Here is a 15,288-nt window from a genome sequence, read left to right as displayed (position 1 = left end):
TGAGTGAACGCCGGTGTTTTTGTTTGTTGATTTAGAAAATGAGAGGAAAAAACTGAGAGGAGAAGAGAATATTCATGTATGAAGAGGCGTGGGAATTACTCCCGAGTCACAATTAACCCAGACACAAAAGAACATTGCAGCGCGGCAAGCAGGCAGAGTAGGGATTTGGTTTTGGCACAACTTCATGCATTCTTACCGAATATAGGCCACGGGCTTACAGACAGAAAAGAAAGTGGAATTCCATCATTTTCAAAGCAGAACAACAGCCCTAACACACCTGTCAAAGTTTTGGTGCCCCACAATCTCTCTGCGTCTTAGCCAGAGCGCCTTCTTATTACAGGAGAAAAAGGACAATCTCAGCCATGCTATCAGTCAAGTGTCCTTTATAAATAGAAACATGTGTCAGCAGTGCTGAGGGGATGAAATTACCTGGACACCCAGGGCGCCGGAAGCACACCATGGAAGTCCAAACTTAGAACATCTATCATTGTCTTTCAGACACTCATGACAGCAGGTCTTAGGCTGCTAATAAAAACTACATCTGCAAGTCAAGCAACCACATGTTTAGGGAGAGTTCTTCTCCTCTAAGTGCAGTTCATTACGGCCGTGATTTAAATTCCGCTCATGACCAAGGGTTGAGGCTCAGACAGACAGGTGATGGAGCCCATCTGGCGCTGAAACTCCAGTCAGGTAGTAGTGATGACCGTGTTTGTTCCCATTAAAGAGCTAATAACAGGGAGCTAATTCAGCGCTCGTATCGTTCAGAGTTGTCGATGTGTCACATCATCTGCATGGCATGAGCTGTGGGAATTAAAAGGAATTTGTCAGGCAGCATGATGGGAAAACAGCCTCCCTTGCCTCATTTGACTCATGTTATCTATTCAACATGTAAATAGAATATTGCGCTGTTTACCTTCAAGGCGACAGCGGTGCAAGATCGACCTGAACCAGTTTTTTTCAAATGGCACTTCAACTAGCCTGTGGTCGGCACCAAGAGCCAGCAGAGGCTCACCGGATCACAAAGAGTGAACAGAGAGGGCTCTGGATGGAATCAAACCCAGTTACAGCCCAAATAAATATCTCATGAAGCTTAATAAAGTTTTGAAAAAATGAGTGAGATACCAAGGCTGCAGAAGATCTCACGTCTCTGGCTTCTTCTTACAAGCAAGTGTGAACAGATTTACCTACCAATGGAGGAGATTTTCAAGGTGCCCTGATGATGTCACCAGTTGGATAGCAAACATTGAGCTTCAGCTGAACCAGTCAAAAACATAGCGCTCTCTTTTCCAAACTCACCTTGCTTGCCTGCTCACAGCCTCGATCCCTGGTCAAAAAATGAATCACACATAGCCTGAAATCTTCATTCCATATCCCATTTATTCTTTTTTGCTTTATATTCCAGGATAGCCATAACTAAGAAATACATAAGGAAAAATAGAGTTATACCCATCATTGGCAGGGAAGCCAAGAAAGAAACCTTAACATGAGTAATATGCTTTAATATGCACCAGTAAATGGATTTGAATAGAGGATAGCTATGTATTGATTCATCTTCTCTCATTCTGTGGTTGGGCCATGAAGGCAGCAGCCATCGCTAAAACATAGATGAAGAGAGCAGAGATATGTCAGGCTTTTGGCTCAGCTCTTTTCTTGTTGATCTCCTGCCACATACAGGCAAGAAAACAGCACAAGCAGGTGAGACGGAACATGGCTCAGCAGGTCTGAGAACGTACCAGTCGTCCTGGTTGAGAAATAAAGCTAACATGCCACAGAAATTATTTAGATTCATCACTTCCCATGTCACGCCAAAAATGTCAACCGTGGAAAACCTCGACAGCCAGCGCATAATAAAGCAGAAGAACTGAACCTCAACTCCAGCAAATGACTCTCAAACATCTCTGTGATGGACACCTCTCGCAACAAGAAACCAGTTTCAGCTGCTTGCCTCCTCAAAACATTCTCAACCCAGAGTTTCAAAGAGAAGGGACGGAGTTGAATTCACGCCGGGATACAAACACAAACAACTGTGACATTGGATCAAGTGAGACCTATTGAGCGCATCTCTTTACTTTCACTTGAGTTGTTGTTATTGATGTTATATATTGATACTCACGACAGTTTTCTTCATCGCTGTTGTCCGAACAGTCGTCATCATCATCACACTTCCAGATGGTGGGAATGCACCTCTTATTGTTGCACTGGAACTGTCCATCCTCGCACTCATCCGTGGCTGTAGAAAACAAGAGGAGGAGGAGGGGGGTGAGGGTCCAGATGGAAGACTAGTATCCAGTAGTAGTTGAACTGTCATTTGCAAATGAATGCCTCATTGATATTCAGCTTTCATTCGGGTTAATTGGTGGAGGCGCAGCGAGCGTCTGGGGTTTGTTTTTCCTTCTCTTATTGATCCAGTTTCAATGCAGCAGGAACAAAAAAAAAAAAAAAAAACACGTCTGGGGGATTTTACAGGATGAACCTGAGCTCAATGTTGGTCCACTACACTTGATGCAGAATGAGAAACACATGACACACAGCGGAAACTGTAAATCCCCCCCAAACCGATGCGCTGCTTCCTCGCTTTATTTTGCGTAATAACAGGTTAATAAAGGCATTTTGAGCATCTGAGACACACACACGCTCCGCTGAGCAGTCGTTCATGAGAGACACACACTGCCACTCACACGCCGGGTGCTGAGGAGACTGACCTTCCAGAGTCGGAAGCCTCAGGAGCAGCAGAGGAAAAAGTACCAGAGACCTTAAATCCGTCCACATTTCCGGAGCAGGTGATGCGCGGTTCATTCACATCCACTGAACAAAGCCCGAAAGGCGCTCTCCGCGGACCGCTGCGACGCCGCCGCCTGCTTCTCCGCGGAACTCCCACTCCTCTTCAACGGACCTTCCCCCCTCCATGCCATTGGCTGCCCGCGGCGTGACGGCAGCGATGGGGGCGGGGCCGGTGCGGAGTCGTAAAGTATAACGAGAAACTGGATGGATGGGAAGGAGGAGAGGAGAGAGTGAGAAGGAGAGTGGAAGGAGAAGGAAGGACTGGAGGAGGAGAAGACAGGGGATGAAGGAAAGCAGGGGACCCGATGGGGAGAAGAAAAAAAAAGACCGGATCATGAAGAAGATGGGCATCTAAGAGAGGAAAAAAACAGAATAGCAGAGGAAGTGAGACAAACATAAAGGACGGAGAACAGGAGCAGAGAAGAGGACAGAGAAAAAGCAGTGAAGATGTGGAGGAGACAGTCAAAGAAGTGCTGGCTCTCCTTTGATTGACAGCGTGACAGGTAACACCAGTGTTGCAGGATGTTACAGGAGAAGAGGAAGACAAGTAAACAACCCAGGGAACTTGTTGCCTCCTGTGATCTTATCCGCCTGTTTGAAACCAGACGGCGTCAGGTGGAATTGAGTCATCGGAGCTGTTTATCTCGTCCAGCGAACCCACTCAGATATAACCCCCCTCACACATTAATACAGCAAGAATTTCATTTATATGCTAATTGTTGAATGACATTGTTCCACGACGGCGAGGGAATCCCACCAGGTTAAAGAGCTTCTCCTCTTTGTTCATTTGAAGCAGCGAAGTATATGAAGCTCCTTCTGGTCCCAGTCAGTATCACCCTTGTGTTTTAAATCCTTCATTTTCTGGCAGGGGAGGATGAACTTCACTATTAAAGTATGTGGGTTATTTGGATGGCAGTGTAACCTGTCTGAAGTGGAGGTGCAACTGCGGGGAATGTAGCGCGAGCATCGATGATAGAAGACCAGAGGAGATGAAAATCACAGTCCCTGCGACTGCATCCCTGTATCCATTAGCCAAAAAAACACCAAAAGTTATGAACAGATTTTGATGAAATTTTAAGGAAACGTTGATGCTGGATCAAGGAGCAGATGGTTACATTTCGGTGGTGTTTCAGATCAGCATCTGGTACCGCAACTCCCAGAGCATCTGTTTGTTTTCAGGAGACGATGGTTTTAATGGGTTTCACTTTAGATTAGGTTACTATAAAAGCGTCTGCAACAAAGGCTTACTACGTTGTTAAATGAAATGTTACTTTTTTTTGTTCTTTCTTTTGAACCCCCCTTTAGTGAGAGTTGCATTTTGTCCACTTCGGGCCACCATAGATCACGCTACTTACGCTACTAGTTTGTGTTAATCTGTTTGCAATAAACAAGGAGTATTTGCAGTAATAGTTCATAGCTCCTACATAAGTTTGCTGTTTTATTTCTTTCCCTCTCTTGGGTGAAGCGCTGCCCTACATATCTCGGATCTGCGTGGACAGTGTGTTCATGAGAATTTTCTACACTACTGAAAAAAACATTGTTACAGTATGTTGGGGACAAAACAGCCCTTAGTCAAGAACTAGCATCAAATATCGGCCAGTGAAATCATCGAAATATCGGAGCAAGACTCCCCCTGCTTGGAGGAGGGTCTAAGCTCTAAGCGTGCTTTGTTTTGATTGGAGGATAGATTTAACACGCTTCTTGTGTTTGATGCCAATGCACATGAATGATCCTCCGCAAAACCACATTAAATTTGACTGCAGCTTGCCAAGGGTGGTCCAAACAATGTTTAAGATGGCATCTTCTCAACAAAATTTGTCATTAAGATTGACACAATTTAAGACTCCTTAGTGAAACTCATTTCATCCTCTGACTCTTTAACAAAGCGACCGTCGAGAACATGTTCTCATGCTCCTGAATCAAAGCTGTGAAACTCAAAACTATTAATAGCAGACTCTACGTGCTTCCAGGATCCAGTCGCCCCCAGTCAGAGAAAACAAGGCCGTCTTTCAAATCTAGGCCACGGCCATAACTGACACAATAATCAGTCATTTTAATGGAGATAAGCCGAAGGATAACTTAATCCCGACGCCAACCTCATCATATAGTCGGCGCTAAAATAGACTCCGACACATTTTCACAGACACATTTGCACGGACTGTTACAGCGCTGATAAAGTTGCCATCCTACTGCAGGGGATAGAAGAGAGTTCCTTTACTTGATGCATCCATTAAAAAATATAGAAAACAAAAACGTCAGTCTGACGGACGTATCGGTCACGACGCCTGTCAGATTCATTCAGTTGGCTGTTATTAAGTAAATGGAAAGACGGGGATTAGCAAGAGACGTGGGTTAATTAAATTTTTTGAATTTTAAACAGCGAGATTCACTGTGAGACTTTAGCTACCTGTTTGACTCCCACCTTTAATGATGACTTTTGTCAATGTCACCTTCAAGTTTAACATATAATGTCTCACCTCATTTCTGACATGGATCAGTCCCATAATGTACTACAACAGTCTAAACTCCTACGGGAGCAGTAAAAGCTTGAAATCAAATTTCATGAAACATGGCCTTTAAAAGGAAATTCATGTTTGGTACATTGATCAGATTACCTCCAGCAGCGCCGCCCACTCTTTAATAAAGCGGAACCTCTCTTAACATCATGAGGGAGACAGTCTGAATGAAGAGAGCGACTCACAACTATCACCGATACAGCATCACTCATAAAGAGAGCATCGATCCAGCCCTCCTTACATCCACGGACGGGATCCGGGCGGCTTCTCTGGCCTGTCAGCAGCGCTTGTAAATACTCTGACTTGTGCTCCGGCAACATATCTTAATTTAATTAAGCTTAAGGTGACATTTGCTGAGCTTGCATTCTTCCCTGCAGGCGCTGGTTCTCTATCAGCCGAGCAGTTCGGTGATGTCTTATGAGCCAAGTTGTTAGAGGAATCTTTCAGCTCCAGTCTGAATACATTCAAATGGCTATCTTTTTTTGGGGAAAAAAAAGATGCCCCCACAATAACTTTAATAATTCATGACAATTCTATAACGTGACGGTAATGGCTTTACATAAAGACAGGTGTAGAAAAGTCAAATATAAACGTGAATTCTGTAAAAAAAAAAGAAAGAAAGAAAGAAAGAAACAGTCTGGCCGAAACACCTCAAGAAATATTAACTCGGAGAAGAGCTGCCATTGAAACCTGGATGTTGCTGCCTCCTGCTGGTTGATGTTTGACATTACAATAGCGGACGACAGGTGAACAAAACACAAACGCAATTACTGTGTGTAACGGGGAAAAAAGTGGATATACTATAGTTGTTTTTATTAAATAAATACGCCGCAATTTAACGCGTGAAAAAAATTAACGCAATTAATTATGAGTATCAACGGTTCTTCATTTTTGCCTTATTTATTATATTATTATATATGTATTATATATATTATATTAGAGGCGCGTTATACTTCTATTATTAATTTTTGAATTGTTATTTTGAGCCTATTTGAGACAGCCTTATTTTATTTCAGAATTTTATTTATTTATTATTTATTTAACTGTATTGCTGTTTGTTTTTACATTTTTGAAGACAGCTTTATTATATTTATTGAATATATATATATATATATATATATATATATATATATATATATATATATATATATATATATATATATATATATATATATATATATATATATATATATATATATATATAGTAAAAAATAAGAATAAATCGGAGACGGACTTTTTTGACAATGATTCATTACGCGTTTCAGGTAACAACCCTTTCAGAGAACTGATACAAAATCTTGTCTGTTTGGTGCAGAAAGTTGAATCAAGACTCGCTCATTCCCTCGAACCCAGTGTCTTCTTCTTGCAAATCAGCGAGAGATCATGCGCTTCACGTCTCACCATATGTCCACTAGGGGGAGACCGAGGAGTTTCAAGAACTATCACGCGGTTTATGACAACAAAACCAGCCCTTTTAAAAAAAGGTAGCGATTAAGCGTGGGAAAAACTCTATTGCTATTATTCATATATTATTAGTGTAGTTGGTGACAAGCAAAACACAGAAATTGATGTCAATTTCTCCTGAATTCTGACCATAAAACCAAGAATAAAAGGCCAGCTAACCGTGGATCACATGACACAAACAGACCCCTAGCAACCAATGAACCTTTATTTTTGGAACGGAAGAGGAAGTTTTAGCAGCTGAGGTCCATCAAAGAGTGAGATGTTGTACATTAAATGTCAACAGATGACACACTGCTAATACGGATTGTGTCAGGGTGGGTTTTCTCCATTTCTTGCTGTTCTTTGGTTCCTGCATCACGCTGTGTAATGGCACAGCGACCGCGGTGGTCCAGCTCAGCGTGAGTGACGGGATTTGAAACACAGAAACCCCATTATCACTGCAGGCTGACATCACTGACAGGAGCTCCGCTGCAGACCAACCACACTCATCACTGACTCACACCGGGCCTTGAGCAGGGAGCCATTGTGCCCATGTGTCAAGGACATTGTTCGGTGCGGACAATGCAGCTATCGATTTTCAGATCGTGATCTGCGGCTGCTACGATTCCGGCGAAAGTTTTGCTCTCTTTTTGCTAAGATGGAGTTTAAAAACTGGATGGAGGGATGCAGTTGGAGTGGTTGCTTTTGGACACTTGTTTGGTGAGATTTTTATTGGAGAAATGAGAAAGTGGATCTCGATGGACAGCAGAAAACCCTCCTGAATAAAGCGGTAATTATCTTTTTCATATTAAATAGCTAAAGAAATTAATAATTGTTGACAAAAACGATAAGAAACTAGATATTACTTGTTATGTTTTTAGTTTTCAGCAAACAAGTTTTGTTATTGACGACTTCTTAACTAATTTCACTCCCTTGCACCCAACCTTAAGATGCAGAGCGTCCACCAGTCGGGCCTCTCCTTCTATCGGCCTCCAGCTCTCTACCTGGACCCCATTGTGATCCGGAACCATGTCCTGGAGGATCAAGTGGAGCTGTGGTGGTCCAGAGAGCCGTGCCACTCCCTCCTGTGCTACACTGCCTCTGTCGCCCTCATCCTGGGGCTGGGTTTTGGTGGCGTGGGCCTCCTCTCCACCACCACCACCAGCCTGTCAGGGGAGTGGCGCCTGGGAGTGGGCACCACGCTCTGTCTCCTGGCCCTGACTGTCCTCCTCAAACAGCTTCTCAGCTCCGCCATCCAGGACATGAACTGCGTGCGCAGCTGGCGTCGGATCCAGCAGCTGAAGAGCGGCGGGCGAGCTGACCCGGCACTGATGCTGGCGGTGGGCCTGGCGGTCATGCTGTGTGGGGCGGTGCTGCTGGGCGTGAAGTTAGTTACCCGCCGGGATTACGATGGCAGGGAGATGCTGGTGTCCGGACTGGTGCTGACAGTGGCTGGGCTGGCCATGGTTCTAGCAGTTTCTGGATACACTCTGACGGTGTTTCTGAGGAGACGAAAGGAGCTGAGGAGGAGGAGGAGGATGAGAACTGCACGGAGGGAGCAGGCTATCAGACTGCTGAGTGTCCCGGGAGTTCGGATGAACCAGACCATTAGAGACACAACTACCAGCAGAATAACCCTGATTTAGTTAAGTACCTGACGCTGGACTATTTTAACTCTTAGGTATCCACTTTCTACTGGACCCTTTGTTTCCCTTCTCAAGTTGCACACTGATTTAAATACTTAAACAGTCACATTTTCATTTAAAAAAAAAGAGATGATTTCTTGCTGATATGGATTTGAAATCTAGCTCTAAAATAGTTTAAAGGGACTCTGGGTTATGAAGGACGGATGTGGATCAGTCTTGATGTAAGTGACCTGGTGAAGAAAGAGCAACGTCGAGCTACGCTCCAGTTCCAAAAAACTGTAAGTAAATTTGCATCTCTGTAACAGAACATGTAAATCAAAACACAGTGTGTCTGTGTCAAAATACATAAAAACTCCGCCTTCACCGACCCATTATTCCATGCTCCCAAAATGAATCCAATTCTGTGTCATTGGCGTCAATGTTTATTTTCATTTTTGTGTATGTTTATGTAGCAAGTATGTTTTTTTTTTATGTGTGAAGTTAGTCAAAATTCCTTTTGTTGCTGTTGGTTTTTTTATTTTTATATTGGGAGCTATTACTTTGTTTGTGTTCGTGGACTGTTATTTTGAAGGGCGACGCTCTGTGCTGTGACGGAAGTTCGCTGGACTCTAATAAACCTGAAAACTGAGTGGATACATTTTGTTGGACCTGCAAAGGAATAGAGGGGTTACGTTAGGAAGTGGCTTTTAGTGTGCTTTGAATGAAGTATTTCATTGAGACAACTACATGCTTTTACAGGTCTTACAGGCCGCATTAAATGGCATTGATATTTCTTATAAAATTTCTCCACAACCCAGCGCCACGGATGGGTTTCACTCACTTGATATCCTTGTCCGGAGCTTGTGGATGTGTGGCTGTTTTTATTGTTACTACTGTGCCTGCGCCTCTCCTTTTATGGTGCAGTGCAATTCAGCAGGCAGGTCACTGATGCTACAGACGCATGAAACCCCCTTGGAGATTCGGCAGTGCATCACAATGGCAAACGTAATAGAACAGCAGCGTGCATGTCTCAGAAACGCAGAGGTAAAAAGAGACCATGTGGATTTCTATTTGTTCCCTGGTGTGCTCACGCGCCTGATATCTTACCTCAGGAGACAGGATGGCTCCACCCTGACAGTTCGCCCAGTGTGTGAGCCACTCCAGCCCCCACCTGTTCAACATCATGCTCCACATGTTTTATTTAAACCTCTGATTGAATTTCTGCCCCTGCATCTCATTTATGCTGCATTTGACATGAACATTGGCAAGGGCTGAATTGGCTGGAAAATAAATAATGTGCATGTTTTCATACCACGATGGATGGTAGGTCTCAGGCTTCATATTATGCTTCACTGGAGATTTAATAAAGCTTCCTGGATTCATGCTTATATTTCCTCTGTTATCTAATTTGTCAAAATTATATTGTGACCTTTTCATATGCGTTTTCTCCAAATAAACTACACATCCTGTGTCAGAATATTGTCTCTGTCTGAGAAAATAATTTCTAGCTTATGTTTTTTGAAAAATGTTTTGCATTTTCACATTTATTTCAATTTCCATTTTTTTTTAAACTATTATCTATTTAAAGAAATCATAACAAATAAATGAATATACAGGAGTGAATATACAATCTTTAAATCTAAAAATTGCTACAATAATTTGAGAAGAAATGAAACAAGTAATTGTTTTATATACATTGATAAAAATATCATGAGACAAACCAAACCACAAAACAACAACAATAATGATTCGACGCAATGCTTCGACTTAGATTCTTCATTCTTCAACTAGTTTTACAAAAATGAACTTATTTAACATTCATATTTTGAGCAATACATCTCTAAAAGTTCATGTACTAAAAGTAAAGTAAAAAGGTAAAACTATTAAATTAAACATCCAGTCATCCACCAGTTTAAAAATAGATTTCAATTTCAAACTTTAATGTCAACACACCATTTTCCTTTTTAATGTTGTATTTACATGCCTACATTTACAGCCTTCGATTTTTTATTTAACTAGTGACTGGTGTGAGATTGCTTTTTTTAGTCGTGATAGAATTTGTCAATTCGATGCTGCATGTTACACAACACCATTTTTCTGAGTCATGTTGGCTTGAACCAGCTTTTATAACACACAAAGAAAGAGTTTTTACCGGTAGTTGCTTTCAACAAACTATCCACAGAAAGTTGAATAAGTTACAGCGAAATGTGAATTTTATTAAATGATTCAAAGTCGTGTTAGGGGTGCAGATTTAAATCTTAGCCGATGGTGAACTGCAGGTCGTCGTCACTGTCCTCTGTATCTTCGTCTTCCACCTCCTCTGTTTCTCGGTCTGCTCGGTCCTTCTCACTCGTCTGGATGTAGTTATCTTCGATGAAGCCGTCGTCGTCCTCCTCCACTCCCTCCACCCCCCGTGTGACCGCCCCCAGTCTCCCCGAGATGCTGCTGGGGAAGGTCTGTTCGTCCGGTCCGTACTGGCTGACGCCGTCCATCTCCTGCAGGAGGGAGTGTCTGTAGCTGGCGAGGAAGCGATGGAAGAGGCGAAACTTGACCGCCACGACGATGACTAGCGAGACGGAGAGGGCCACCCCCAGTCCTCCCGCCAGATAAGACCAGTCCAACGACTTTGGGCTTTTGGGGACATCAGGATCAGTGGACTCTGAAATGAAAAAAAAAAACACAACAGTATTTAAAAATGTTTTTGTTTACTGCAACAATTGGTAAGGCAGCACGAGTTTTTAGCCACATTTATAACCAAACTGTGGCAACTTTCTGTAGAATTTTATCAAGGGACAAAAGTGGTTTGTGTTGAGGTTCATTTAAATTGAAAAACATCGATCATAAAAGGCTTAAAACAGCAGTGATAAGTTCTGTTCCTGTTGAAGGCCTTTGTCATCCTCACAGATGAGTCATCTGAAGTCGCACGTCACCTGCAGCGGTTTCTCAAAATATCCCATAAAACCAAAGTTACTGAGCTCAAAGTTCGTGGTGGTTTCTGAGCAACAGGAAACCACAGCGGAGCAGGGTTTGTTACTTACTGAGGTCGGCTGTTCCGTTGGTTCCCGGGGAGTGGTCCTCTTCGATTAACAGATGCCGCCGAGAGGCTTTGTGTCCATGGCCTCCCGAAATTGAATCAGAATGTGCGTCTCTGATTAAAACTACAAGAAGGACAAGGAGTCCTGCGCAGCCCAAGAAGCTCTGGCTGTTTTTCTGGCCCTGGGAATAAATATCATGGACAAATAAGTCCTCGCTGAAAAGCAAACGGAGGAATCAAGGCAACAGTATTTAAAAGGCTCAGCAGGAGGATAAAACTTGTCAGCTCAGACACATCATGCTTTATACATCATGGTTTCTTCAAGCTTCTTTGTAATTCAGATGCGTGTAATTGTGTTTTGTTATTATATTGTATTTGTTCCCGAGGTTCAATAGAGAGTATTTTTGATGAGTCGTCTCTCAGTGTTATATCTAAAAAATAAATGCCAATAAAAGCTTTGAAAGTTCCATCTTCAGAAAATCCAGCCCAAAAAGTCCTAGTTTTATTCAAGCGCCTGCTCCCTCACTCAGTAAAAGCTTGCTCAAAGGATCTGCAGTACACAGTCTACTGATAGCTTCTTCTTGATGTGCAAAACAGGTAGCTTCCCAGCCATCAAAACAGTATTGGACTAAACCTTCTCTATTCTGACTTCTCACAATAGCAGCGCAGCCTAAGCAAAGTTGCCTGGCCTTTTCAAGCATTTGAAATATTGTTGATCACAATGACCTCAATCTCTGGATCGGGAACAAAAGAGTGAAGACAAAATATTTCTATTTAGGATTAAATCACTGAAAACAGATGTGAAAACTTTCCTTTAACTTAAAAAAAATATATGACGTTTTTCACCTTGAGTTCTTTTAAGGGCTGAACATGACTGTAAGCCAGCACATTAGTGTGGTTGTCGCGAGCAAAATTGCTATTTTGAGGAAGTTTGGGTCCAAATTTCAACCATAAAAACTAAGTGACATTGAAGCGCGATGACCACCACTTTATATATTTCGGAGGCCTAAAGACAGGGCACTCGCTACCATTTTTGCCTGACACTGCCCATCTGAAACGTCACCAAATGGATCCAAAGTGAGCAAAAACAATACTTTAATAGTTCTCCAGTGCTCTCCTCGTGGCAGAGCAAAATCCGGAACCCGTCTCGTAATGGACGTGACATAACAGCCAGGCCGCTGCTTTTATGATGAGAGACATAAATGAGCTCTTCCAAAGGCACTTAACCTTTTCTTACGTCCTCATGCAACTAAAAGGCTCTTCAAAAATACCCCCTGTGAGAAATGAAGGGAAATGTACGGAAGAGGATTAGGGCCAGTGAAGAAAAAAAATTATTGGCAGAATTCTGACTTTTTTCTCAGAATTCTGACTTTTGACTTTATTCTCAGAATTCTGACTTTAAAGTTAGACTTTTTTTTCCTCAGATTTCTGACTTTAAAGTGAGAATTCTGACTTGAATCTCAGAATTTTGACTTTAAAGTGAGACTTTTTTTTCTCAGGTTTCTGACTTTAAAGTGAGAATTCTGACTTGAATCTCAGAATTTTGACTTTAAAGTGAGACTTTTTTTTCCTCAGATTTCTGACTTTAGAGTGAGAATTCTGAGAATTCTTCCGTATAAATATATATACTTGGTTTTACAATGGACAATAGTATTTTAACCATAGGGCACTTTGATATTCAAACAAAAACAAAAAACAACTTAATAATGATTTTATTTCAACAGAATTCAAATTCAATCAATAAGTCTATTTATTTAAAATAGAATTGAGGTTGTTTAGTTGTTGATGAGGTGGTGAAAGAGCTGAGCCAAAAGGCACATTTGCTGGTCACCAGTGACCTCCAGGCCGGGCCCAGATCATAGATGCCAGTGGGTGAAATGAAGCTGATGAAGTCTCAAGTTTGTTCTTGGGGCACCTCCCTGGTGAGGTCCATCTGGGATTGGGACGCAGCACGTGACAAGCCTCTCTGTTGTTGGAGAAGCGGCGTCTTTGCTTTTATAAGCAGAAGTGAAGTGTGAAGTGTCAAGCTATGAACTTTTGGATTTGTATCTTGTGTAGCATGCAGCATGTTTAAGGACTCAAGGTTCTCTCATTTAATGGAGCCAGAGAGCCCTCTCTTGTCCCTTCTGTCATTGTTCTGCAGAGAATTACTGGATAAATCGCTTTAGTCTCTCTGAGTCGTCATCTGAAGTTATGAGTGCAAAGTCCTTTGTGTGAACAACAACAGGTTTTGTAGCTTGTAAAAATCAACCCCTCAGTGGCGCCTGATTTTCTCTCTGGCAAACTCTGTACTCAGTATACACTCAGTATAAAGAACTTGTTGGAAAGACCAGGAGGCTGGTGCAGCTGAAGTAGCTTGCTGCTGCTACTGGTGGAAATCCAGTATTGTGGGATCCTCTGATGGCAGCTGATAAGTTGCGACAGCGACTGGCCCACTTGTGCGCTGACCTACATCTTTGCTTGAATAAAGAATTTGTCTACTGTCAGTTTGTCTAATTCAAAAACTTCCTCCGCTAACCTTAGCTAGCTGTGATCCTTTCATTGGTCATAATGTTACGGTGGGTTGTCCACTGAACGTCCAAGGACATATTTGAAGGTGTAGTTGTCTTTACATTTAGAAACCGCTCTTAAACTCTAAATTGAAAGAGACGGAATCAGGTTAAAGTCAAAAGACAAAGTAACTCACCATTTAGCCGCTGAATCTTTCGAGCGTCTCGGTTTTAAATCTTGTTGCCGTCCTCTCCAGTTTCTTCTGAGGAGTCTCAGCGAGCAAAGGTTGCAGGATATATGCCATAATAAGCCCGTGCCCTCAAGACACGGACGTTAATAAATAACTCTGATTTCTTCCTCACCTCAAATTCCTTTCTCGCCAACATTTTAACTAGCTTCTCCGTAGAGAATACGAAAGACAGTTCCGATACTTTTGTGTTGATAGATCGAAAGAATAAACACGCACAAACTGAATTTTATGGATGGTGCGTCTTGAATCTTGGGAGTCTTGTAGGTGGGAGGGCTCAGATCTCAAATAATCAACCATTCTTTTACCTTTCATTGCCACCATGTTTTCAGCGTTAATAGTAAGTAGCATTTGGGATGTATACGACGCACATATAAACAACGTCATAGTGTTTGACTTACCCTGACTCTTCCCTATTTGTGGCTTATATATATTGATCAAATTTAAAGATACACCACTTTATGTTATTAAAAATTGGAACAGCAGGGAATAGTTACATGAATGTAGCCTCGGTTCTGCGAGTATGATTCGGAGATGTAGAATAAATAGTAGAGCGCGATTCGTATCATGGGGTATAGAACATGTTTGGTGACTCATTGGTGTAAAGGCAGAAGATGAAGTTCCCAGGGTCAAGTGCACGTCGCAACAGTAGGATCCACTTCAGGTTTCTGCTAGAAAATGGATCAGCCACAACCTCAAAACATGTTTTTCATGAGTGGCATCACCGCTCTTGTTTCAAGGGTGTGAATCTACTCTTGACTGATATGGTCGTACATATAGAGTACATCGATCGACGAAAAGCTTTTTCTCGGCAGGACAGAAATACTGTGTTTGAGAAAATGATGGTTAAATGAGTCTGCTTCCTTCTGAACGTCGTGTGTGTGAGCAACAGAATTATATTGAGACTTCAATACAAGACTTCACAGGCAGAGCAAGGTTCCTTCATGCTGATAGCTGAGGAGAAAAAGAATCACCAATATCATGCTTGGTGGATCTGGAACAACGACTGTATGATATAACATATTTAATTGAAAAAAAGAGCAAGGTCAGCATTATGTAAAATATTAAAATATATGAAACATTCCGACTGAAGGTTGGACTCAGGGATCCGGCCCACAGTGCTGTTAAAATGCGAATTTAGAAAGAAGTGTT

The 15,288-nt window shown here is 42.1% G+C and overlaps 3 protein-coding genes across 4 annotated transcripts in view; 1 reads left to right on the top strand and 2 right to left on the bottom strand.

Annotated features, from left to right (window-relative positions):
- LOC128769493 (low-density lipoprotein receptor-related protein 8-like) overlaps positions 1 to 2,870 on the bottom strand; it is a 67,167-nt gene extending 64,297 nt beyond the window's left edge. For both annotated transcript variants that reach the window (XM_053883258.1, XM_053883259.1), the window contains exons 1-2: positions 2,703 to 2,870; positions 2,114 to 2,230 (exon numbers count right to left, since the gene is read on the bottom strand). In XM_053883258.1, coding sequence (XP_053739233.1) covers positions 2,114 to 2,230; positions 2,703 to 2,796 — 211 coding nt within the window. In that variant the 5' untranslated portion in view covers positions 2,797 to 2,870. The remainder of the gene's footprint in view (positions 1 to 2,113; positions 2,231 to 2,702) is intronic.
- A 4,412-nt stretch (positions 2,871 to 7,282) lies between these two features.
- tmem125b (transmembrane protein 125b) lies at positions 7,283 to 9,813 on the top strand. The gene is made up of 2 exons (XM_053883861.1): positions 7,283 to 7,530; positions 7,691 to 9,813. The coding sequence occupies exon 2, from the start codon at positions 7,691 to 7,693 to the stop codon at positions 8,384 to 8,386; it is 696 nt and encodes a 231-aa protein (XP_053739836.1). The 5' UTR covers positions 7,283 to 7,530; the 3' UTR covers positions 8,387 to 9,813.
- Positions 9,814 to 10,623: 810 nt separating this feature from the next.
- LOC128769767 (uncharacterized) lies at positions 10,624 to 14,705 on the bottom strand. Its single transcript, XM_053883741.1, has 3 exons — positions 14,634 to 14,705; positions 11,404 to 11,581; positions 10,624 to 11,024 (listed from the first exon to the last, which is right to left on the bottom strand). The coding sequence occupies exons 1-3, from the start codon at positions 14,703 to 14,705 to the stop codon at positions 10,624 to 10,626; spliced, it is 651 nt and encodes a 216-aa protein (XP_053739716.1).
- Between the last annotated feature and the right edge of the window lie 583 nt (positions 14,706 to 15,288).

Source organism: Synchiropus splendidus, chromosome 13, assembly GCF_027744825.2.
Source record: "Synchiropus splendidus isolate RoL2022-P1 chromosome 13, RoL_Sspl_1.0, whole genome shotgun sequence".
In the NCBI taxonomy this organism is placed as follows: Eukaryota; Metazoa; Chordata; class Actinopteri; order Syngnathiformes; family Callionymidae; genus Synchiropus; species Synchiropus splendidus.
Note: the sequence above shows the minus strand (reverse complement) of the source record. Positions and strands in the feature narration are given on the sequence as shown.

Coding starts and splice junctions, on each gene's coding strand:
- tmem125b (XM_053883861.1), top strand. CDS start 7,691: ATGCAGAGCGTCCACCAGTCGGGCCTCTCCTTCTATCGGCCTCCAGCT.
- LOC128769767 (XM_053883741.1), bottom strand. CDS start 14,705: ATGATACGAATCGCGCTCTACTATTTATTCTACATCTCCGAATCATAC. Junction 11,582..14,633: donor AGAACCGAGGCTACATTCAT/GTAACTATTCCC, acceptor ATTTATTCCCAG/GGCCAGAAAAACAGCCAGAG. Junction 11,025..11,403: donor CAACGGAACAGCCGACCTCA/GTAAGTAACAAA, acceptor TTTTCATTTCAG/AGTCCACTGATCCTGATGTC.